Source organism: Limanda limanda, chromosome 11 (assembly GCF_963576545.1).
Source record: "Limanda limanda chromosome 11, fLimLim1.1, whole genome shotgun sequence".
In the NCBI taxonomy this organism is placed as follows: domain Eukaryota; kingdom Metazoa; phylum Chordata; class Actinopteri; order Pleuronectiformes; family Pleuronectidae; genus Limanda; species Limanda limanda.
Genome location: NC_083646.1, coordinates 22,594,102 through 22,618,499, shown reverse-complemented (window position 1 = coordinate 22,618,499; position 24,398 = coordinate 22,594,102). Strand labels below are relative to the sequence as shown.

Here is a 24,398-nt window from a genome sequence, read left to right as displayed (position 1 = left end):
TTTATAGCATCATCCTCATCATCATTATGATCATCAATCCTCATCACTACTATCTGACATCAGCCAAAGAGAGGTTGTTCCAGCCATTGCATTGGGTTACTTTGATGCAGTATAGTTATTAGTATTGGTAAAGTTAAATTGAATGGCAACTTTCACAAAAAAATGAAGTTCTTTATATCAATAGGAAAATCCCTCCTATAGAAACAATACTTAAAATAGAAAGGTTAAAATTGCAAGTATAATGTTCCCCATCCCTGCACTAAAGCACAGACACTGCGGTTAAGGCCAGTGACAATGTGACTCACTGACAAAAGTCTTTTGAGGTAATGTTTTGCATCAAGTATGGATGAAGGAAGGGTTCATCTGCTGGGAAACATGAATGTTCCCAACTCAACAAAGATATGAACTCCTCTTCTAACTCTTTCCTGTATGTTGGTCTAATGACAGCACTAGAGGGAAGTTGAATACAAATATAAATCCTCCTGTGTAGATGGATTAACACGGAGTCTAAATAAGTGCAGGTGTGAGATCACGTGGAGATGAGCGTGTTGCTCTTTGAAAGCTGTTGGTGCAGTGTGTGCACATTCCGTGCTGCCTTTGTGGCCAGCTAGCTTGAGTGAATAAGAGCACATCTGCGGTAAGATGGATGGTATCTACTGAATCTATCAGACAGCTCCAGGTGATGACACATTCACTGCAAAGAAAAGCATTCCTTCCTCACCGGTGCATGGCGAGTGCTTCTTCATGCCACAAACAGGACCAAGGAGAGGTGAGGCCGGACAAGCTGCTTGTATTGTTCCCTCACCTCGGTGGAAAGTGGCTTCTTGGTTTGATCAAAGCTCCAACGCACAGCTCTCAGGATCTAAGCTCAGGGTCCAAAGTTCTGAATTCAGAACGTGTCCAAATCCACTTTAGTTTTTTGGTCTGACTGTGAAGAAAGTTGCTGTGCCAGGTGCATGGTGCATGCGGGTTGCATTTAGTCACTAAATGAATCATGGCTGTGTTGTGGGGCATAACGTGCACAAAAGCAATCAGCTCCCATTCTCTGTAGAAGCCAGGTGCACTAGTGGATTCATATTATAAGGGCAGATTTTCGAGCTAGTGAGAGAAATACTTCTCTGCAGAGGAAAAGGTTTCACTTGACCCATGATTGGATCATCTCTGTGTACAAGTGTTGTGCACCCACCCGTTAATAATGTTGATTAAAAGTTAGCCTTTAACGAATGAAACTATCTGTTGGTAAAATCACTTTCTGCTGCCGCAAGACAGCAATGTACCAACGTGTTTGAACTCAGGAGCAGAATGTCTTCTTATAATGGATCAATTGCTTCCAAAAATAAACACCAGGCTTTTCTACATCCACTGAGTCAGAGGGTTATAATTGTCGAGTAATTGTCCGTTGTTGAATCATAAATTAATTGTTAGTTATTGCAGGAGAGTAAGAATGTTGCTATCTGCCACAACATTAACATAATGTTGAGACAGTTTTAATGTTGTGGATGATTGGTAAACATAAATCATTGCATTGAAGTTTCTGTGCAAAAAAAAAAGACCTAAAATGTCCCCAGCTGTGAATGTGAACTTCCCGTGGCAAATAACAGTACTGCTTCAAATTATACATATCTATCATACTGCCACAATCCCTTTCTAGTGTTTAGAATTATTAAAACTAGAAAAAGGAATGTGCAATATGTTTTAATATTTTGCATTTATGCTTACACAAACACACCACAGCAAATTCCGTGTGTGTTAACCTCCTTGCCAATAAACCCTGATTCTGATTCTAATGCTTTTTTACCATTGCTAACAGCAGCTACTTTTTAAAACTCTTTAATTCAGATATATTGGTCAGATGACTCCATTCAAAAGATAACATCAAAACACTCAATCTCCTCAACTAAAGGCTGAACGTTTCTCGGCCTGGGACGAGGAACGCGACCTGAGATTACTGGGATGCTGATTCATATGACGATAGAATGCTCATTATGGTCCGTTGTATGTGATCATTGGTAATTTTGACTTCAAGTTTGCAGATGTAGCATCTCTTCTGGGGATTAAGAACACAGAAGACCTTTGATAATATTCTAAATCACTCGAGGAACCAAGGTCTTACCAGTGCTGTGTGATGGGAACCACCTGTAGCAGCTGCACTGCACTGACTCAATAACTGGAGTTTTATATGCGTCACTTGCGTGGTCCTGCTTTTAATTTCCTTGTGGAATAGAGACATGCTCCCCCCCCCCCCCCCCCCCCTCTCTGTGGTCTCCCCTCCGGATCTAAGCCAAGAGCAAACAGTGGCACACTTCTAGTAGAAGCCCCAGACTGAACCACCGTGCCCTTTTTCTACCATATACATCGGATGTCGCATGTGGAGTCTCACATGTGGACTCTGCAGGAATCCTGTGAGTTAGTGGAAGAGCTAGTGAGCTGTACAAAGTGTGTTAAGAGTAAGTTCACACAGGAGTTTGACTTTGAAGACAGCAATGGTGGTAATAGTGTGTCTATCAGTGACAGCACCCCGTTCTGGGTTTAACAATAAATGCACGAATATGAATACGCTTGCACACGCACACGCACACGCACACGCACACGCACACACACACACACACACACACACACACACAAAATATGAAGGGGGAGAACTTACTTATTCCATGCTTGTCTGAGCTTCTTAGCACTGTACACTGTAAAGCGATCTGGAACGAGAACAAACACATAATGAATAAAGTGTGTGAACTAACCTGCTGTCTGGTTAACCCTCCTGTGCATTTATCTCTTCACATAAAAGTTACACATGTGCTGCAGGGGGAGCACATCAGGAGGACACCATGCTGGATGTTTGAGGTTTTATTCCTTCTTTTATGATCACATGTCATCTTGGTCTTTATGTAAGTAAACGATGGAAACTATTTGAAGAAGAGACAAAATGTTCCCGTTTGAGCATCAAATATCCTCCGTCTTTTCTCATCTGTTTCCATTTGAACTGGTTTGTCTGACATTTGCATTGCTTTAACCCTAATGCACCTTACTGGGTAATTATTAACACATTCTGCTGCCACAAAATGAAATGTCTGCTTTAAAAGAACGTGTCTCATTGTCCTACAAACCAATTATCAAATACTGAACAGTCTGTTGCTTCATGTATAAGTAGGTGAAATTGATTGGTGGCATAAATGAATAGAGAAATGCTACAGTGGGAGCTGTGTCTATCTTTTTCAAAACCAGTGCACATTAAATGAGAGGAGTTATGTGAGGTAGTTTCTCCATATTTCCACGTTATGTTTATTATGCTGCACTGTTCTCTCCGGCTCGGCCAAAGCTGCCATGTGGACACACTGTCAAGCTGAGCTGCCAACTGACCAGCTTCCATACAAGCTAGCCAGCCACCCAGCGAGTTAGCCCACCTCTTACACTGCCAGCCTAATCCGACTAGCCGGCCATCCAACTGTCTGTCAGCGTCAACTTCCAGTCTGCCAGCTACTCAACAGTGGGTCCAGTCACCCAGTCTAGTGCCAGGAACGGCCTGAGCTGACCACAGGTCCCTGGGTGACAGAGGTAAAGGCTGCCAGACAGAGTCCTCACATGGCTCCCACTATGAAGTCAGATTGAGCCATTACCAATGCCATTATGAAAACAACATACAATTGGTGTTCGTTAAGTATTTGTAATGTTAGTGAGTAAATCCCATTATAATACATGTACTTTTCAGCTTTTTGGTATTCATATTGCATTTAATTCTCTCAATTTACATACCAAATAAAGGTTGATACAAAATCTAGTGTTAGATGAATGTATTTGATGTAGAAGAAGACATCTGAGGTTATGTTTGATTTCTGCAGGCCATGCTTTGAATGATCCCTCAGCCTGTAACTCAACCTGACACTGTGCTTCAATATAGGAAATTAAATCACGAGCCCCCCGCCCCCCCAGTCCATCATTTGAAAAGGTGGGATTGATGTGTTTATAGCAGCAGTGTACGATGTATCTGTGCTCGCTGTGTGATCACATCAAAATACAACACACCTGAAAAACTTGTCTAAAAGCACCTGATTGAATTACAGTAAATGTTATATTAGCATTAGCATAATATTTGAATTTTAAATTGAATATCTAAAACAAGCAGTGAAATGTCACCTGCAGTTGTTTCTGCAGTGTGCATACATGTTATAATGAATCTCTCTTAAAACAAGATATTGATGTCAGTTAAATCTAACCCTAACCCTAACCCAAAAACAACTGGACGGACAATGGTGTAACTATTAAAGGATGGACCTTCACAATGATAATTAGGCATGTTTATGGGACTGATATTTAAGCGTTTGTGTAATTTGGTGCAGATCCCCCCCAAAAATCTCGATCTAGTGAACTTAAATGTGGTTTCATAAGGGCACCAATGGTCCTTGGAACAGTACTTAACAATTTGATGAATGAGAGATGTTTGCCACATTACCCTTTTAGATTCATCTGTTAAATGTTGTTTGTTTGGGTTTCATACTAACATTTGTATTAGTGTTTGAATTATCTTTATAATAACTTATATAGTGTTCTGTTTAATAACAAAACCAAATCATGAAACTGTTATGATCAAGTTGAACTCATCCATCACTGATAAAAGTGAAGAAGTGATACAGATAAGAATTAAAAGGCAAAATGTGTCCAGCTCTGAATGCCTTGTAAAAGCAGTTCGACAGTAGAGTGGAGTTAAAGCAAGATATGAAAAGGAGTGAGGAAGAATGTGTAGAGTCTCTTCACAACCACAGAAATGTGAAAAATAAGTGCTGCCTCCACTCTGAGGTCCAGCCACATGGACAAGACTGAGATCCAAACTTTAATGATGTATCGCAAAGACTGGATTGAAAAAAAAAAACAAGGGAAAGTATTATGCATGTAGCAGTGATGATGAAGTGCGATGAATGAGCAGAGGAGTGATAGAGTCACTGGGTTTTGGAAAAGTGTGCAGATAACAGTCGGCTCCAAGGAGCTCAGAGCTGCTTTGGAAACATGAGCTCAGTAGGTTTTTTCCTGCTGCTATACTGCCACCTGCAGTTCAGCGTAGGCTCCACAGGGTGTTGCATTTTGTTGCTTCTGTCAAAATACCAATTGACCAAGCTACTGTCTTATGTTTGTGAAAATAAAAGTGAAGATGTTACAACGGTTCCAGACTTGGTTTACCACAAATAACTCAAGGTCAAAGATATTAACTAAAATAAATACGGATTAATAACTTTCCAGTGCAGTGCTCAATGTGGGCCAGTACTCACTGATACACACAACCGGCAGTTCCAGTATGCAGGGGTCAGGGGTCATCATGACCTGATGATTTCATTGCACCACACACCAAAGCCAGTGCTGATAGTCAAAAACTATCTAACAATTTAAAGGTGCCACCTGTTGTGGACATCAGCAAAACCATTAAGAAACTTAATGATCTGCTGATAAACACACTCCTCCTTGCACTTTCCTTACATAACGTGTTGTCCTTCCCTAGGTGTGTTTGAAGTACATTCAAATAGAAGATTCGAAGATAAAAGTAAATTGTGTATTGTGATGTATAATGGAGCTAAGAATCTGACCTTCTTAATTTTGGATGAAGTTTGGTCACAAAAAAAACAAGTAAGCTGTTTGATGAAATGTAACAAAGAACCAAAGACAGTTACATTAAGAACAAAAATAAGAAATAAACAAGAACAAAACATACTTAGAAATACAATAAAATGTATTTTCCTTGCATGTCCTCAGAAATTAGCCTCGGAATAATAATTAAACAACAGAGAGATAATTAAAGAAAAATGAATGACCTTTATTCTTACCATAATGTAACCTCCGGGGAATTTCACTCTGAAGAGCTACCAGCTGATTATGATTCTGTTACTATAAGTATTTCATCATTCTCCCCCTCTGGTTACAATCCTTCATGATCTCCCTGCTTGATTATACTCTTTGCACTGTGAAGCTTTACGCTGCTTTATGAAAGCCCCCATGTGGTTACATTTAACCTGATCATCTCATTCTTTCTGTGTATGTTGATAAAAACAAGATCACATCTGCAGACACCATATAAACAAATGCAATGCTTGAAGGCAAATACCGTGTGTGTGTGTGTGTGTGTGTGTGTGTGTGTGTGTGTGTGTGTGTGTGTGTGTGTGTGTGTGTGTGTGTGTGTGTGTGTGTGTGTGTGTGTTTGTGTGTGTGTGTGTGTAGCCCAGAGAGCTGCACATCTGTTCAACCCAGTGTGTGAGAGGCTAACAAGAGCCAACTGTCTGCATGGCCACGGGACCAGAGATTACATTTGTATGTGTTGTGTATGTGTGTGACCACGAGGGTCACCCCAGTTGGTCCCTAATTGGCCACTGGAGATAGGAGGCTGGGTCACATAGCCCTGTGCTGCCTCGCAACATTTTTCTAACGCTCTTTATGGCCGTCCTCGCCTGTCCCCTCTCCTCCTCTCCAGCTCTTCTTCCCTCCGTCGGCTCCAACACTAATCTGCAGTCTCTATTCATGTTCCCTGTAAAAAGCCCTAATGAGCTCCCAGAGGGCATGGCTACCCTGGCAGAGCTGCCATCCCCACTCCTGATGCTGCTGCTGCATTAACATGGAGCAGAGAGAGAGACTGCCCCATTGCTTGCCTGTGATGCTCAGGTTACTGAGTTTATAATGAAATACCTGATAGATCACAGGACGTAGAATAGAGCAGATACCTCAGGTGTTCCCTGTTCGGGTTCAAGAGATTCTTCGAGGACATTTTTCTTTCTCAACTCTAAATACTATTTTTTTCCAAAATGTTCACCAATTACTTCCACAAAAGGCTACATACAATATTCAGTTTTTAAATCTTTAATTAAATGTTAAAATGACATAACTAAGAACAGCATGGCAGTTGATAAGTTAGGTATGCAACAGTTATGTTTAACTTTAAGTAAGCTCCAAATTCATACAGAGCATTTAAAGCAGCATGGCACCATGCTACTTCTTACACCATTATTCAATTTTTTCTCTGGGGATGAATAATTGATGATAATTCCATGAAGTAAGGATGTAAGTAAGCATGTTTGTGTCTTTCAGAAGGTCTCACCTGGTTTGAAGTGAGGCAAGGAAGAAACACTGGGCCAGGTGTCCTCAGATGGAGTGCCAAGGACCTGAGGAAGAGAGTGGAATGTGAGAGAGGGAAGTGGACAAGTGGGGTTTTGGGAAAATCTCACAGCACCAGTTAACCACGTGTTCATAGCCACTACAATTATTTCATCCATCCATCCATCCATTCGCTACACCTCTGAAGGTCACAGGGAGGTATAAGGGGCTGGAGGCTATCCCAGCTGACATTGGGCAAGAGGTGGGATACATCCTGGAAAGGAAGCGAGTCGATCACCGGGCTGACGTGTAATGACAAACAACCCACCACAGGCAATTTAGAGTCACTAATTAACCACTAATTTGGACTGTGGGAGGAAGCTGGAGGATGTGGAGTGACCTCACGGAGGCACAAACAATCTCTGGTTGAACCTCTGAGGCAACAGTGCTGACCACTGCACCACTGTGCCGTCCCTTCAATAAATCCATTTTCACCATGATTTGCATGATACGACAAACGTGAAACTCAAGCTCAAAAAACATCTCGTTGTTTGTGCAATAGTCCTCCTGATAAGTTTATCTTTTATGGAAATGCTGCCTGAGTTCTCACGCACACGCCCCGGGTTTATGATGACACAACCCAGAGCGGCGGACATGCCTTCGACATGATCCATCACTGCTAAGCAACATAATAGTTTCCAGATTGTGCAGTGGGACCTGATCTACAGTAACTCCAACAGAGTAGCTGAGAAGGGAAGTTTGATTTATACTTTCTGCTAAGGGATAATGTATATAAACACTGGATGTTACAGATGTGTTACAGGAACTTTTGAATGAAACAGTTTCAGGATTATGATGAAAGCAACAGTTGAGGGAATCACAGTTAATGGTAAGTATCCAGGCAGTGGGTTGTTATGGACTATTCTAGGTTAACCTTAACCTCTGTGACTGTTTCCCTGTCAGCCCATATTAAACAAGTGAAAATACCCTATTTGAAAAGTTAAAAATGACCATGTTCAAAAATTAATTCTGAGTAGATGATGGGTTGTGTGTTTACAAATGCATTAGTGAAACCATTTTTTAAATCTCAATGTTGGAAACTATAGGACCGTTTAAGATCCGTTGCCTGTTTAACTTGTTCTATGTTGGCTTGTATCTTAAACAAATATTGTCATGGTTGTTGTAATAACCAAACGCACCACCAGAGGGCAGTACAGCACCATGAGGCGGCCCTCTGCAGGACTTCAAAAAAATCAGTCCGGATGAAGAAGATTTTAATTGGCGAGCTCAACTTCAGCTGAACTTCACTCTTAAAAAGTCCAATATTCCAGTTCTGAGAGTCTATAATTATGGCAAGAAAGAGGAAGATCAAATGACTACAGCGTCAAGGAGATTCAGTCATTTAAAAAAAAGTTATTTCAACAATTTTTCATTAAAAAAAAAAGTTTTACCACTCATGTTTTTTAAGGACAGGACTTGGAGATCACAGATGAAGGAATCTGTCTGACTGTCCAACATTTACTTTGTGTCCTTGAAATAACATTCATCCACTCTACATCTAAACTCGGTTCATGAAAACGCAATCATTACTTGAATTTTTCTCCTTTTTTGAATGAATGACACACTCGATTGTTTAACAGCACATAACTGTCACACCAGAGACTCTGATTAAGCTTAAGGAAAGATCATGTTTATGGTAAATGTCAATGAGCAGGTTGTGCTGCGAGTGCCTTAAAATACATGAACTACGGTTCAATAACTCAGTTTAATTATTGTGAAGTAGGTAGATATCATACTGCAGGAGGACGCTGCAGAAAGCAACTACCCTGATTGTGCAAATTAAACTTCATTAACAACACATCATCATGTGTAATTGTGTAATCCAGTGGCAATTAAGATACATTTTCTACATATGCGTATGCAGTGAACGTAATTTTCTACGAGACCTGCAGCTTTAACAAGCGGGACCATGAGAGGTCGGGTGAATCTAGGGTGGGGAGGATGAGTTATGAAGGAGGAAGAAAGGTTACAGAGTGTTACAGAGTGACGGAGGTAAGATCGGGCATGTGAGTGAATTATTAATGGGACAGTTCAGTGGCCTTTAAAGAGGAGAGAGGAAGTGCAAGGTGGAGGGAAGATTCAGAACCAGCAGCACCAGCCTGAGGAAACTCTTTCAGGTTCAACTGAACTGACATTCTAACATTTAAATGGATTTTTAAGTCTTAAACACAATTTAAAAGACCTTACCTAGGCTTTTTTAAAGATAATGTTCCAAAAACAAATAACGTGTTATATTAGAGCTCATATGGTTTTTAATGGTAGGACACGACTGTGGTGAACATTTGATGACATGGCAGTCTCTCAGGGAGGGAAGGGCTGAGTGTCTTCCTCTCAGAACATGTGTGAGTGTTTGGAGAGACAGAGATCAAACAGAGAACGTCCTGCCGCATAGGGATTTCACGAAAGGTCACAGGTCATGACCTTGAGCTTTATAAGCAAATTCTGATGGATATACATACTCTGACCCCCCCACCAGCAGCTATGTTACAGACCACCCACCAAGCCAGACACAAACATGTCTGACCTTTAAACTGGAACCTCTTACCATGTATTTATATACATACTTGTTTCCTGGGGGTAGGAGATTCATCAGATCTGGACTCTCAGTAAGGGAAGACCCATCTCAGTGACTTAAGGAGCTTCATAACGAATAATGTGATGCAGATACTATCCCATCTTTAGGAAGGAGTCCTCATAGGCTCACCAGACAGAGATGTAGCTGTTTAACAAACTCAGGTTTGATGTTCATGTGCTGCAGGAAGTGGAGGCGCTGTTGTGCTGCCTCGAGGAGAGAGGAGGTATCTAGGGTTCAGGTTAAGTAATCTGAAAAGTAAAGGTAATGTAAACTCCTGACCAACGCACAGAGTTTCCTTTGATGGAGAAAGGGATGTTGGGAGACCTCCTCAGAACAGGTATAATATCGGTGGCTCTGAAGCATGAAGACACAGCAGCCTTGCTCAGGGACATGGTCAAAAGGTTTGTGAGGACATGTGGTAGTCGGTTTCAGATGACCTGGTCACCACGGAGTCATTTCAACACAGATCAATTACTTACTCCAAACACTGACCCCGTATCCCACCCCTGCCTAATCCACACTCTTACCTCTACTCTTAATGCTGACCCTGCCTTTCATCTTCTTCCCTACTCCCAAACAATCCCAGTGCCACCCCTCTGTCTCTCCCAGCTCTGGTCACAGCCAGGCAGATTGGGGTCACCTCCGGGCAGGGGTCAAACACATCAGAACCACGGCCAAGTGGATCAGCTGTCTCCCGCTGTGAGCCGGTGAAATGTGTCCAGTAAGCCCTGACTATCCAGTCTGGCTTACAGGAGATGGATGGTCATGTCACAGACACAGCGGCTGTCGGTGAAATGGCATTATCTTTCTCCCCAGCAGGCTCTCGCTCTCCCCTGAGAGAAGATCAGCTCGCATGTGCACTGGCTTAAGATTCGTACTCGGAATAAACAGGCTTCTCCACAGAGGGAAATGGGTCTTTGCACCGAGCATCCAAGCTCCACGGCAGCTGTTGAAGGCCTTTTTTTTAAAGAATACAACAAAGAAAGAGTTTTTTTAAGATAGCTGTCTATATGGCTACAGATATTGGTGATATTGTTTTTTATCTTTTATCCAGATATTTTGACAATAGCAAAAACTAAGTAAAACACACGTTGTACATTAAATTGTATTATTTTTACAGGTATTGTGTCCACAGTGTTAAGACAAGATTCAAACTTCATATAAATGTTCACTATGCAACCAGTGTGCAACAAAAGATTGTGTAACAAAATGACAGATTTAGTCCTTTTGTGCTACTTCCAAAAATAAGTTATATAAGTCGATGAATAAATAATCAAGTCAACTTTGTGTTGGAGTGTGGAGGATGGATTCAGTAGCCTCACAGCCTGAGGAAATGGAAACTGCTCTGAAGTCTGGATACTTCTGTAACTTGCCAGACAGAGGCAGAGAGGGCAGACTCTGGCTGTTGTCTTCTCTTCTGCACAGACACCTCATCTCACCATCATCACAGACAATCAGTGGAGGGATAAAACAACGATGGTGCTTTGAATCACTCTGTCCTGGTTTTGAGATGAGTCCGGTTTGATTCTTTGAAAAACTTAATTTTGTCAATTTTCTTTGTTTGTAAGCAAGATTATACAAAAACTACTTGACGGATGAGGATAGGGAATGGGAAATGAAATAACCAATTACATGTTGGTGCAGATCCAGATAAGGGGGTGGATTTCTTTTTTGCACTTTCTTGAATATAGAATTTTGTTATATTTTCACTTATTTTGCGAGAAAATCTGCCAAATTTAAGGAACTGATTAATATGTACGTGTATGCAATTTTGTGCAGCTTGATTGAATATAAGGCGACTGTTGGGCGGAGTCTAAAGTCAACTTTACACTTCTTTATTTGCTGACCTATAGAGAGGTAGGTTGCTCTCTGTGCAGCACTCTGCCAGAGTTTTAATATCCAGTATATTAATTCTAATCACATCAATTGTAATCTTGACACTAAAAGTGGTGCCATGCACGAACTTCTCAACAGAGTTCTCTGCGTGTCGAGGACGGCTGTCGTGGGTGGACAGTTTGAGGGAGGTCTGGCCACAGGAGTTCTGAGGTGTAGACTCAATGAGGTGTGACTACTTATGAGAACGGTCCGGGTTCTGTTTGTGAGGGAGTCCGATATCTGTGGTGGCAAGAAAAAGAATGTACACCCAGAGGAGCTGTCCTGATCTGCACCTCTGAGAGACTCAAAAGTAACCTTTTGCTAATATAACTGATTAGGTGATCAAATAGACACTTTTTAGGTACAGGAATGATGGCGGTTGTCTTGAAGCAAGTGGGAACAGTTTGCTGTGTAATTAAAAATGTCAGCAATAACATTGGCTATTGGACGTTACTTTATAGTAAGAGGACTTGTCTCACATCCGCTGTGGATGCTGAAAGTGGCAGGTCCTCTGGAGGTGGAGTAGACTCTACAGCCGACTCTTTGTTGACGAGATCAGAGCCAGTAAAAAATGTAATAAGCTCAGCTGGCAACATGACCTCATATATTGTGGGGGCGCTGCTTCTTTTGTAGCCTGTGATGTTATGGATTGCCTGCCACATCTCCTTGGAGTAGGTGGTGTTGAGATCTCTCTCCGGTCTCGGCTGATGTCTCTGCTTTGCCTCCTTGGTGCCAGCTTTCACTTTTGCTCTGGCAGAGCTGTCTATGCCCTTGTCACCTGAAGGACCTTGTTTTGGCTCTGGATAGATTCATTATAATAGTGACATGCTGTTACTGATGATGTATATTCCTTAGTGTGGATGTCCAAGTCCTTGTACTTAACACAGTCCTGCAGAGCAGCTGTAGCTTCCTCTTTCCATACTTAGTTTTTACTGATGTTTTGGTCCTTTTATCAACTGTGAGAGGAGAAGTAAACACAGTCTAATAAACCAAATGATGATGAAAGCAGGCTTTACAGCTGCCAGCAATGTTTGTTTAAACATGGTCCACGGTTTGTCTTGTCCTGGGGTAGATGTGGACATGCCAGTGGAATTTAGGTAAAATATTTATCAGGTCTGATTGATTCAAGATTATTTAATACAATAAAAAAAATACCAGCAAGGCGTAACTAAATTCAAGGGGACTATGGTGGAGATATATGTGCTCTGGTACCATTCTAGTTTTGTCAAGTAATTGTTGATGATCTCATACAATTAACATTGTGCCTTTAATGAATTTGCATTGAATGAAAAGGCTGTAACGCACAAGTGAATTCTTACTGACATTAAGTCCCTGTAAAGATTGTGGGCATAACAGACTTCCTGTCTGTCTGTCTTCCCTCTCTTTTCTGAGTCAATCATGTTGTTCGGATTGGCTGCTCAGACATGTGTCTTCCTATGTTATTGTTATAACTAAATGAAAAAGGCAATAGTAAAGGCACAACAACATACAGGATGGCACATGCATTACTTTTAATATTTGGCACCCAATTACAGGTATTTGTGCCATAAGCCATTTGCAAACATAATTACAGTAATACATTATACTAGTCAGATTATTATGATTAGGTACACTTAGCCAACGAGTGAATCTTGTGTGGATAAATGCATAGAAATAGAAACACACACACACACACACACACACACACACACCTCTGTCTGACAGGCTATTTCCTGCAGATAGATCCGTCCATATTCATACAAGCTCTTCCAGTGGACATAATCCTCGGAGTGCTGACAGCTAGTTAACCAGCTGGAATGAGCTTGGTCTCAACCACCACGGCTTTAATCCTCACAGACATTCTTAAAAGGTTTGTGCGAGAGAAACCAGTGCAGTACAGAGAATAATAAAGCCATGTTTACACCTGTCAATGTGGAAAACCCACCACTATTTAATAACTCAAGACACCAGCACTCGTCTTAGAAATGACATTTTGAATTTATAAAAGTGTGCATTTATACCTGGCTCACCTCGATGGGCATATGCATTGCTGTCAGAACGGCGATAAGCCCAGGCAATAGCACAGCCTTAACGCTGTCAGGGATAATGATACTGCAGATGGGAAATTTACCCTGTTAAAAAAGGGTTTAACTCTGGACCGAAAGAGAAAAGCCATTCGAGGAATTATTTATTAATCCATTTGCCACAGGAGCCTGATCTGATGTTAAATTGTTAATGGAAACAAGAAGGGAGGATTGGGAGGAAAAGGTCAGTGTTGCTTTTTTGTCTCCCTGTGTGGACGTGTAAGCAGAACTGGAAGTTGGTGTGAATGGGTTTGTATCCATCAAAATCCCTCATAGGGGAGGAACCTCCTGAGAAATCCACCGTATAAAGCAAAAGGTGTCAAACAGGACAGGACGTTAATCATCAGAATTCTAATGACTGCAAAGATACAGAATACTTGAAGCTGTAATCAACACTCAAGAAGAGGATTGCGTCCTTCAGACAGGATATGAATCCCTGAATGGTATGTTACCTATAAGATTGCAGCCCAGCACCCCTTGAGGAATAAGTCTGATGTAAATGGAGCTTTATACTGCAAGGTAATTATCAGTAGTGGAGTTTGATTATGAGAAACATGCAGTGATTACCGCAGTGCACATCAGCTTTCAACCAACAATATTATTCAAAAGCCTGTGTTTAACAGCCGCGTCCTACAGCGACTGTTTTATATGTTTGATCAACAAAGGTTTCACAGTAGCTTGAGTACTAATGATTCAACAGCCGGCTCTAGCTAAAGGACATTCTGTGTTTTTAGTTATTTACGGTATGGTACGATTTCATACTCCATAATCGGTGGAAAGATGAAAGTTGATATGAATTGTTTCAGTTGTCCTCCGGTCATGTTATCCTGTTATGTTACCAACATGGATGGTATCTTACTACAGAATAAGCAAATACAATTAACAGCATTGGCTTGGAGACACATTCCCTGCACACTGTATATACCCCAATCCAGCACGTCACTGCAGTGTTTTCTTTAAATTATTTAGACTGTGGCAGTTACCATTGTCTAATTTGTCTTGCCACAGTTTCATGACTTATACTAAATAAAAGATCTCCAATGCTGTGACATCCCTCTGTGCTACTGAGGGTGATGACCCATAGAGGGCTCAGAGAGTGTTTTGGCTATATTTGATTGAAGCCTCATTTATGGATATTTTGGATTTTGACATGTATCTGTGGCCAGTTAAAACCTCCCTACATTTTTCACCATCATCTGCAGGTTGACAGGATTCAGCATACCGTACACTCTGGATATAGAGATTTTGCTGTGCACATTAACAAGCATACAGGTCCTGGCAAGCAGACCTCAGCCTAACACCTGCTCTTAAAGTGTGTACTATGTGCGTCTGCCGTCTGCTCCGCACACACAGGGTAATGAACGATGATTATTCTTGAGTTGTATATTCACATCAAACTAAAATAAATCATCTGCTGTGAAATGTTATAAAACGAGTTTCTGTAGTGAACTTATGGCTGTTGGAAACATTCACAATGTAGCCTATGGGTCAGAGCAGGTGATGATCACATACAGATACTTATCACTTATTCAGTGCACACAATTTCCCAGACATCTGCCAGCGGACAGACCACGTGATATCTGTGATAACGCAAACGTTCCATTACACTGAAGGTGTTGCTAATCGCAGAAAAACTCCAGGCCACCTCTTGACATTCCAGCTCTGCAGGCATTGTTCAATATGCCGACCCAGCTCCTGGAAGGATGCCTCTCAAACGGTGATGGAAGCTGACCTTTCTCTTCCTCTCTTCAAACAAAGTGGCCTTTGAGATGCTCCTGACTCTGCATAATTCATTGACGGTGCCCTTCACATGAGTCTCTTAGGCTGTGCATCCAAACTCTGACCCGTCTGACAGCCAGGCAGCAGACACACAGGCCCGCAGAGCTGCCGGCATGGAAATGTCAACATCAGGCCAACTCTGACAAGCAGGCTTGTTTTGTAACCACACACTGACTTACCAAGCAGCCTGTCTCTACATTAACATATTCATCTGTCTTTTACCTCGAGCTGACGGCTGAGTACACAACACAACGACTGTGATTCAGAAAGAGCAGCAGAGACAGAAAGATAAAATGTGTCTGTGGTGTTACAAACAAAAGTGAATATCGAGGAAAAACCTGTGAATAGCAGTATTTTCATCAAGATTAAATTAGAATGTCAGTTATAACTGATAGCTTTGATTTCACTGTAAGTATCTTTCAGTCATGTGACAGCTATTTATCATATTTAAACTTGAAGCATTGTTCTTTTTTTCTAAATCTTGATTCTGAAATATCTATTTCAGCTGGTCTTAGATGAATACAGTTCAGAAAATGTCAACATTTTTGGTAATTATAATGGGATTAGGAAATGTGAATACATATCATATCACTGGGTTTTAAAGGATTGCAAACATGGCAGCTGTGGCCCACGAGGAGAGCGGGTCTTCCCCTTATCAGAGGCGCGGCGCTTCTATCCCAGTCTCTATAAATAGTACTAAAAAGTTCTTGGACAAGATACTGAACCCCAATTTACCCCTGACAGCTTTGGGTGAGTGATGTATGATAGAGGGAGTGCTGCACATAGATGCACTGTGTGAATGCGTGTGTGTATGGGTGTACTGTGAAGAGCTTTGAGTGGTCATCAAGACTAGGAAAGCACTAAATAAATACAGACTATTTTAAAAGTACTGTCAGTACCTACTATAAGTGTATATAAAAACATTATGATTTGGCTATATAACATTATACTAGTGGGGGTGTTGGGGAGACCACAAGCAACTCATCCTACTGGGACGCTGCCTTCACTCTTCCAGAAGCAGAGTTTTCATTACTACCCTTTACCAGCATCATCAGCAGAAACCAACAAAACACAGAGCATAGTCTGCTCAATCAGCATGTGACAGTCACTATGACTTCCACAGAATGGATCATCAGCTCCTCCAGGTTTTTCTTTAGGTATTCAGGCTGTTTCGTATCTAACTCTCCAGTGAACCTCCATGATGCCTGCAGAAAAAAATATTTCTGAACAAACTGAAAAGCCTCTGTAGGGAAGCAACGTGCAGCTGAGCCTCATTGTGAGTCTGGCCAGCGGCCATCCCACTGTTGGGCTTCTTCCCTCTCTCACACTAGGCTGGTGTGTCTGCGTCTGGGAGTGGAGCTGGGATCACTTAGTGCTGGAGGCTCTTGTAGATGTGTGCAGGAAGTCCCTCTTTCCCCTTCTGGCATAAGAGACAATCAATAAGAGGTGTTTTTCTTCATCTTACTTTCCTTCTGCTAGTTTTTTTGCGCTTTGTGAGTGATCCCCTGCCTGCAGGGCTCCCTTCACCGCTCCTCATCCCTTCATTCTCATTCCACTCTCTATCTCTCGCATTCAACCCAGAGGCCAAATGTGAACATGCTTTGTCTCCATACTTGACTCTTTCTCTGGTAAAACCCCTCTCATACTCTCATCTCTGTAATTGTCTGAATTAATTATTCAGGCCCCTCCAGCCTATGAATATAAATCCATTATGTCTGCCCTGTTACATTCTGCTTCAATTAAGAGATTGGAGACGGAATTATGTCGAGAGATGGCAGATCAGGCGATGAAATGATTCATGAGACCTCACTTGACTTTAAAATATTAATGCTAGTCATCCAAGATAGATACATACATAAATGTAATTACTTATTGGAAACTGTCCTGTATTGTTCATCAGTCAAGTGCCCCCAAAATCGTTCCAGCCATGTTCCTCTGGGATTTGGCTCCCCGCTGACTCGGTACCATCGTGGAAGTTGTGCTACAAACAAAACTACAAAGTTTCCTCCCAGGGAAGCGACATTCCCGAGAACATGGCTACTCTGTGACGTGGTGTGACATCCTGCTGCAAACAGACTGTGGCCACAGATGGATAAACCTGCAGTGCCTATACGTACACTGTAGAATTCAAATGAGTCTTGACTTATATTAATGGGCATAATTTGTGTGACGAAAACACATCATTAGACTCCAGCATGGACCTCAGGGACAAGACAGCATGGAGGGAATGATTCATGATGTTTCTATCACATCCTAACCCAGGCATTAGTGGGTGATGGGAAGAGGAACCCGGTTTCACAGTCCAGGTGAGATTTGAACATCCCACATAAAATATTGGAGCGTGATTAACATGTATGTTATTTTATTTGTTTTGTACTGCACTTTTAAATAAGTTTAAGAAAAATATTGTATTGAACAGTTAATGCAAATGATAAAATATATGGAGAGCCTGCTGATTCATTTAATATAAGTTTTCGGTGCCAGCTAAACATATATGAATTGATTACCCAATCATTTGAACCTTATTTTCTTTTTCAGCCAGTAACATGGCAGCCCTGTCATGTCGCACATAACCTACTGCAATGTTCTAGGAGAACTAAGGGAGAAGGAAGGCAGAAGCACATCTTGTTCCTACATCACCACAGTGGGGGGGCTCTGAGCTCCACACTACTTCTGAATCTGCTCACACGCTGGCACCACTTCCTCTGTGATCAACACTTCTGCTGACAGATCTGCCAGCAGAAGGAGGATAAAGACGTAGGAAGGTTTTATCCATTACAATTTATTCATGTTGAGTATATTAGGGAGCAAATTATTTCCTATATATCAGCGGATACATATTTAGGAATTATTGCCATTTTTTAAATGGCAATGATTCCTAAGATGACGCTATTAAAAGCTTTACGACAAAGACCTGTAGTTGAGGATTGATATTTCCGATTAAACATACATTTTATTTTAAGTAATACAAATACAACCAAAGTAGCCAAAGTAACCAAAGTTAAATCAAAATGATCCCTTGCATTCTGAGGCAAAACCTTTGACCGTCAATACTAATTGAGTACTGTTGAAAACATCATCATTTAAATGTTCATTTAGCATAAAAAATTCCTGAATATTGGAAGTTAGCATTTCTTAGTACTTAGCCAACAAGGTGGTCTGCTCTTTTTCAGGATGGAGCAGCAGCCTCTGAAATTGTGTCAATTTCAGTCGGGCCAATCCTGGTTCCATTTGTAACCAGGGATAATAAGGGCATGTTTCATCATTATGGTATCTTTAGTGAAATGTTTATTTCCAACTGTATTTCAGTCTCAGCCTTGTTGGACAGAGAGACAGGAGGCCCGGCAGTACTGAAGCAAGCTGCAGAGTGTGATGATTTCTGAGACGCCTGTAGCAGAACACACACTCATACATACACATCACACACACTTAGGCATGGCAACATCAGTGACTCACCAAGAATATCCTTTCCAGCTGGTCCTGGATGTCCTTCATCCCCGGAAAGGCAGCCACTCCTTGGATCATCTCAATGAAAATGCAGCCCACTCCCCTAAAAGACAGAGTGACACATAATGAGACCTCCTGTTTCACACAGGCTCAGCTGAAGCATTCCACTCATTCATGTCCATAATAAACAGGTGGTTTCTTAAATTTGTTCTGATATATGATTCGGATTTCCAGCAGCAAATGCAATAGTATCATTATTACAATAATTATTAAGTGAAATTTAGTACAGACTGGTTTGATATTCATATTTGTTTGAATTCTTGTTCCTAAAGTCTGGCCTGAATTGGGAAAGAAAGCTTTTAGGTTGATGGCAGCATATGGAATAAGTTACAGACTGATTTTCAGCTTCAAAACCTGGCAACGTTGAGCAAGTTCAAAGCTCTGTTAAAAATCTATTGTATATGATTGTTTTATGATCAAGTTTTAATGCTATTAATCTGTGTTTGTCTGTTTAATCTCAAATTGGACTAACCTGGTTAATACAGGTTAATACAAAAAATAAATACATAAATAAAACAGAGTAGGTTAGACTGTGTAAGGGAAAATTCAACTGACCAGGTGCCTCATTGCTGTGACCTTGACAAACAGGGACGGACACAGCAGATAGACACAGATGATGATTTCATGTCTTTTTTCATATACGTTTTATGAAGCATCTCTTTGTATTAGTTCTGGCTTGTCTTTTTTTCATATAGTCTTATGAAACGCCTCTTTGTATAAGTCCTTTATTTTTTGAACTTGCTGTTCCATTTTGAGCACCCGTGCTTGTTGTGTAAACTCTGCAGAGCTTTCTAATATAAAGACTCAAAAGCAACTCCAGTCTAACAATTCCATTATTTCAAATCTCAATATGAATTTCCATCACAACTGAGAAAGTGAAAAATATAAACTGTATGTATATAGGTTGTCTGTGTGGGTGTTCCTGTACTTCTACCTTTGTGAGGACCATTTTAAGCATAGACCCTACAGAGTGAGGACATTTTTGGAAAGTGAGGAAATTTTGGCCGGTCCTCACTTCTTTAAAGGGCTGTTTGAGGGTGAAGAATTGGTTTTAGGGTTAGAATAGGGTTAAGGTTAGGGTTATCCATTTAGTTTGGATGGTTAGGGTGAGGCGCTAGGGAATGCATTATGCCAATTAGTGTCAATGCCAATCACTCTCAAGATAGAGGTACAGACGTGTGTGTGTGTGTGTGTGTGTGTGTGTGTGTGTGTCAGAACTCATTCATGCTGTTGTTTCCTTCCTGACTTTCCTTTCCTGCTCAGTGCACACTCTGAGGTCAAACACTAGACATGTGACGGGGAGGGTGAGAGAGAGATCACCAGAAATACATTCTACAAAATACATCCCCCTGCACTTTGCCCATGTGAGAACTACTGAAGCCTGCAGTGAATGAAAACGCTCCCTCCATCTCCAACACCCGGCTGTAACCTCAGCTTCCATATTTCTCCTGGAACATACTGAACAACTCTGTTAGCTGAAGTGTGAACGTGAGGGTGAACACAGGTCAATTTTCATACAGGTCTAGATATGTCTACCAATTCACTCTTATAGTATATCAGTCACTACGTACTAAACAACATAAAGTAGATGATGAATTTGCAACCTGACAAAAGTAACATGATAAAAATCCAATTAGTCAAAGTTGGAAGTCCATCAGTTGAGAAAACCAAAAGACACACAGACACACACAGACAGGCAGACAGACACAGCTTTCACTATTCATTAGCAGGATATTACTGACATAATTATCCTATTTCTAATTCAGTTCACGTTGCTCAATGCATTTATTAATCTGGACACACAGTGTTTGGTTGAACCCTACTGTTATAATAATAATACAGTGTCAGAGGGGCTGGGACTGTAAGTTCTCAGTAAACCAGTCTGTCACTGGTTAAGATTTAGCACACAGTAAATTAGCCTCAGTAAATACAGACCAGTTTGCTAACAGACAGATAATGAACCCTCCTGCTGGCGGCAGAGTTTACTGAGAGGAGATCTGTGACAGGACTGGAAAGCCTCTGCACAAACAAATAGCACAAACAGAGAAATTCACATTGCAAAAACACCCAGTCTCTACAAGTGAAGATGTATCCTGGTCATGCATAGAGACGTATGACTGATTACTTGGGACAATGCCGAAAAAAGGAGACCTAATTTCATCATTACTTGCCTTTGTCTCATCTACAAATTCTACTTGTTCTTCAAATTCTGACACTATCATCAGGATCATTAGCTCATGCTGCTGGGTACACTGGTAAATTATGCTTGTGAAATGTGTTATTAATCTTCGGTGTCCCTCCCTCCCTGATTATCTGTGATGAGACAAGCTGAGTGATTACTCTGCAGGCTCAACAGAGAGAAAGGATAGAGCATCTCTACAATGTATATTTGGCTTATTTTCAAAAGAATGACATAAAAAGAACAAAACCAACAATGAATGTATTCTATTAACAGATATTTGTGTGTGTGTATCCAAAGCCAGATGTATTATTATGATATTCATCTGACACAGAGCTCCATTATTGGCCGACAAACCCAGCGAACTCATCCACACTGTTGCACTGGGTGACACGTTCCAAAAGGGAGGAGCAAGAAGCATCAAAAATACTCAAGTTGTCATTTAGTCGTCTTGAAATGAGTCTGAACAGTTTCTCTTTTGTCTCTCAATCTTACAACATAATTCAAACATTGCTTCGGCCTGGGGTTATAACGGTCGATGCTAACTACATTTTCAACAGCAGGTCCCGATGACTGACCTACTTAACCAACATTGAAACTGTTGGCAAGACTTTTCACTCTGAGATGATAACATTAAATAAAGAAATAAAATCAAGGATGCAATCCTGTGATTAAACATTCAGTAATGTGGTGGTTAGAGCCTTAAATATGACTAATACATGAGAAAAATACAGCTTCTGTGCTGCACAGCTCCGTAAACTAAAATAAACCTTCCGGGAAAACTTTTCTGACTGAAATACGTGCAGAATGTCAAAAAAACAAATATTGCCTCAAGATACACAACTTCCAGGAACTTCCAAGAGACTGCGTTGTTGTGCGAAATCTAGTGGCAGCGAATATCGTTTATATAACCTTTACAGTTGGAGATGTTTTGCAGAGCAGCCTACCATAACTAAACAAGTACATTAAACTGAGCACGATCACACTTGACTGACTTTAGTGAAGCTTCTGTTCGGTCATGTGCTTCAGAAGGTCAGCAGCTCCTCACCTGTCTTCCATCATATCCGCCCTCCCTCTTCTCAAGGCAGTAAAACAGATCTGCACAATCTCTCAGTCCTTTAGTCCTCTGTCTCATTAGACTCCTTCGTTAGTGACCAGTTGTGTGCGAGTACAACAATAACAGGATCTCAAAATAATGTTATGACTGTTACAGCACCAGGAACCCCCCCCATGGAGAAACAGTTAATTATCACTAAGATGTGAAACCTTCCTCTCACTCCATGTACTAACCCAACATGACATGTCTCACATCTAACTTCCCAGAGGGGGGTCTCTAAATTACTTACCAGACTGAGTTCATGAATTGAACTGTATTCCAAACTGGATTGAAGACTAGCTTTCTGTATTTTCAACACACACAATCTAAAAATGATGTCCAACCAATTTGTAAGTTGCTTAATATCAACGTTTTGCAAATAATATTATGCAATTCTTAAATCTGTGGGTCTCAGGCAAGGTGAGATGCAGACCAAGATCTGAACCACTTTATATGGTACCAAAGAGAGACTGTACCAGCGTACGAATTCTCCCTATAAGACAATAGACATTAGATATAGTTTATGTTGTGTCTTTGTTTGTCTCATCCGTTAACATGGAGGAGGGTGGGTTATACTGCAGCCAGCCACAAGGAGCTGTTTTTTCTTCGTCCTTTATGTACAGTTATTGAAGAACAAATACATTTTTGTTCTGCCAGCCACATGGCAGTTTTTTTTTTAGCCAGTGCCTGATCCAACATTCACCCATTGGAAATATTTGTAGGTTCTGGGTCTTAAAGAACTTACGATGTGTCTCCATATGTCACAATAGCTTTGATGCTTTGTGGCTTCATTTGAAAGCTGTCTATACAAAACATGTTACCCTGGGATCTGTTTCCTCTTACAGCATAGCAGTACTCCACTCAAAATGTCACCCTTCGACACCAATGTTATTTTTCACCAAATCTTGCCAACAGGTTTTTACTATATGCATAATAAGGAGAATACAGGCCTAAGTCCGGGTGAGATGCAGATAAGTGGGTTTTGATAAGTTTTTTTTCTACCTCAGGATTTGTTCTGCATTCCCCCTTGAAAACACTGATCTAAATCTTAATGGTTAGATCTGAATGAGTCAAGGATTTATTACACAAAGAGTGATGAGTATAATGAGTGTATGAGCAGATCTCTGGATTAGAGGTGAGGAGTACCCACCACATGTCCAGGCAGGTGGAGTAGTCCGTGGATCCCAGCAGGACATCTGGAGGCCGGTACCACAGGGTCACGACCTCGTTGGAGTAGGTGTGGCTGGGGACCGACTTGGCTCTGGCCAGTCCTAGGAGAGCACAACAGCATAGAATCAGAAAGTGTGATCACTGAATGACCTCCCTGGGAGAAGAAAGCTGGAGAGAGCTAAGGTCCTGGTATCATCTACTTTGTCTCCAGGACCACAGGACTTTCCAGTTTTCACTTCTGATGATGACACACACAAACACAGACTAACCAAGTGAAAACAATACGACAAACCACAATGTCAAACCTGGTTAAAACAATCAAACTTCGGATGAATCCTGTCAATAAAAAATACTATTTACAGAACAATGCCTTTGTCTGCCTCCACCAACCAGTTGAGCTGCAGTTTCCCAAAAATATGTTATTGTCACAGTGATGTTGACCTTTGACTTCATGGAAATGAAATATCATCACTTTAAAATTGTATCCTTTGCTTCATCAGCAAAGTGGAGTACTGAACTCCAGCACGAATAAAGCACATTTGTAGTGACAGGTCCAGATGTGGATACTGGTTGTTTGATGGTACTGGTCTGTTTTGTTTTTTTACCATTGTTGCACATTAATAAGTGGAGCAGTTTTACTTGTTGTCATGCAGCAGACCGCACATCCTGCAGTGATCTTTTTCAAATTAAAATCGTTTCCATAGACCTTTAATGTTTTTTTTCAGCTTTATTTGTTCTGTCAAAACCTGATCATTTTCAGGATTTAGATTGACTGCTACTTAAGTCCCATATTGCAGTTCAATGAACCAAAGATGAAAGAATGAGCATGTTTTTACTTCACACAGGCACTGATGGAAGAACCTAAAAATAGAGCCATCTTTTCTTATGATTGAACTGAGATCTGTTGAATTATAAAATACTCAACACTAAAATTCCTAATATTATCACCTCTTATTCTATGCTAAAGTTTAGGAGCAATTTTAGCCCTCAGGTGGCGCTAAAGGAAAGGTCATTACCCAACGGCTT

At 41.0% G+C, this 24,398-nt stretch overlaps 1 protein-coding gene across 1 annotated transcript in view; it reads right to left on the bottom strand.

Moving 5' to 3' along the window:
* cdk14 (cyclin dependent kinase 14) overlaps positions 1–24,398 on the bottom strand; it is a 113,325-nt gene that overhangs the window by 7,083 nt on the left and 81,844 nt on the right. Inside the window, exons 9-12 of the mRNA XM_061082003.1 lie at positions 23,353–23,473; positions 18,877–18,970; positions 7,073–7,136; positions 2,648–2,696 (exon numbers count right to left, since the gene is read on the bottom strand). Coding sequence (XP_060937986.1) covers positions 2,648–2,696; positions 7,073–7,136; positions 18,877–18,970; positions 23,353–23,473 — 328 coding nt within the window. The remainder of the gene's footprint in view (positions 1–2,647; positions 2,697–7,072; positions 7,137–18,876; positions 18,971–23,352; positions 23,474–24,398) is intronic.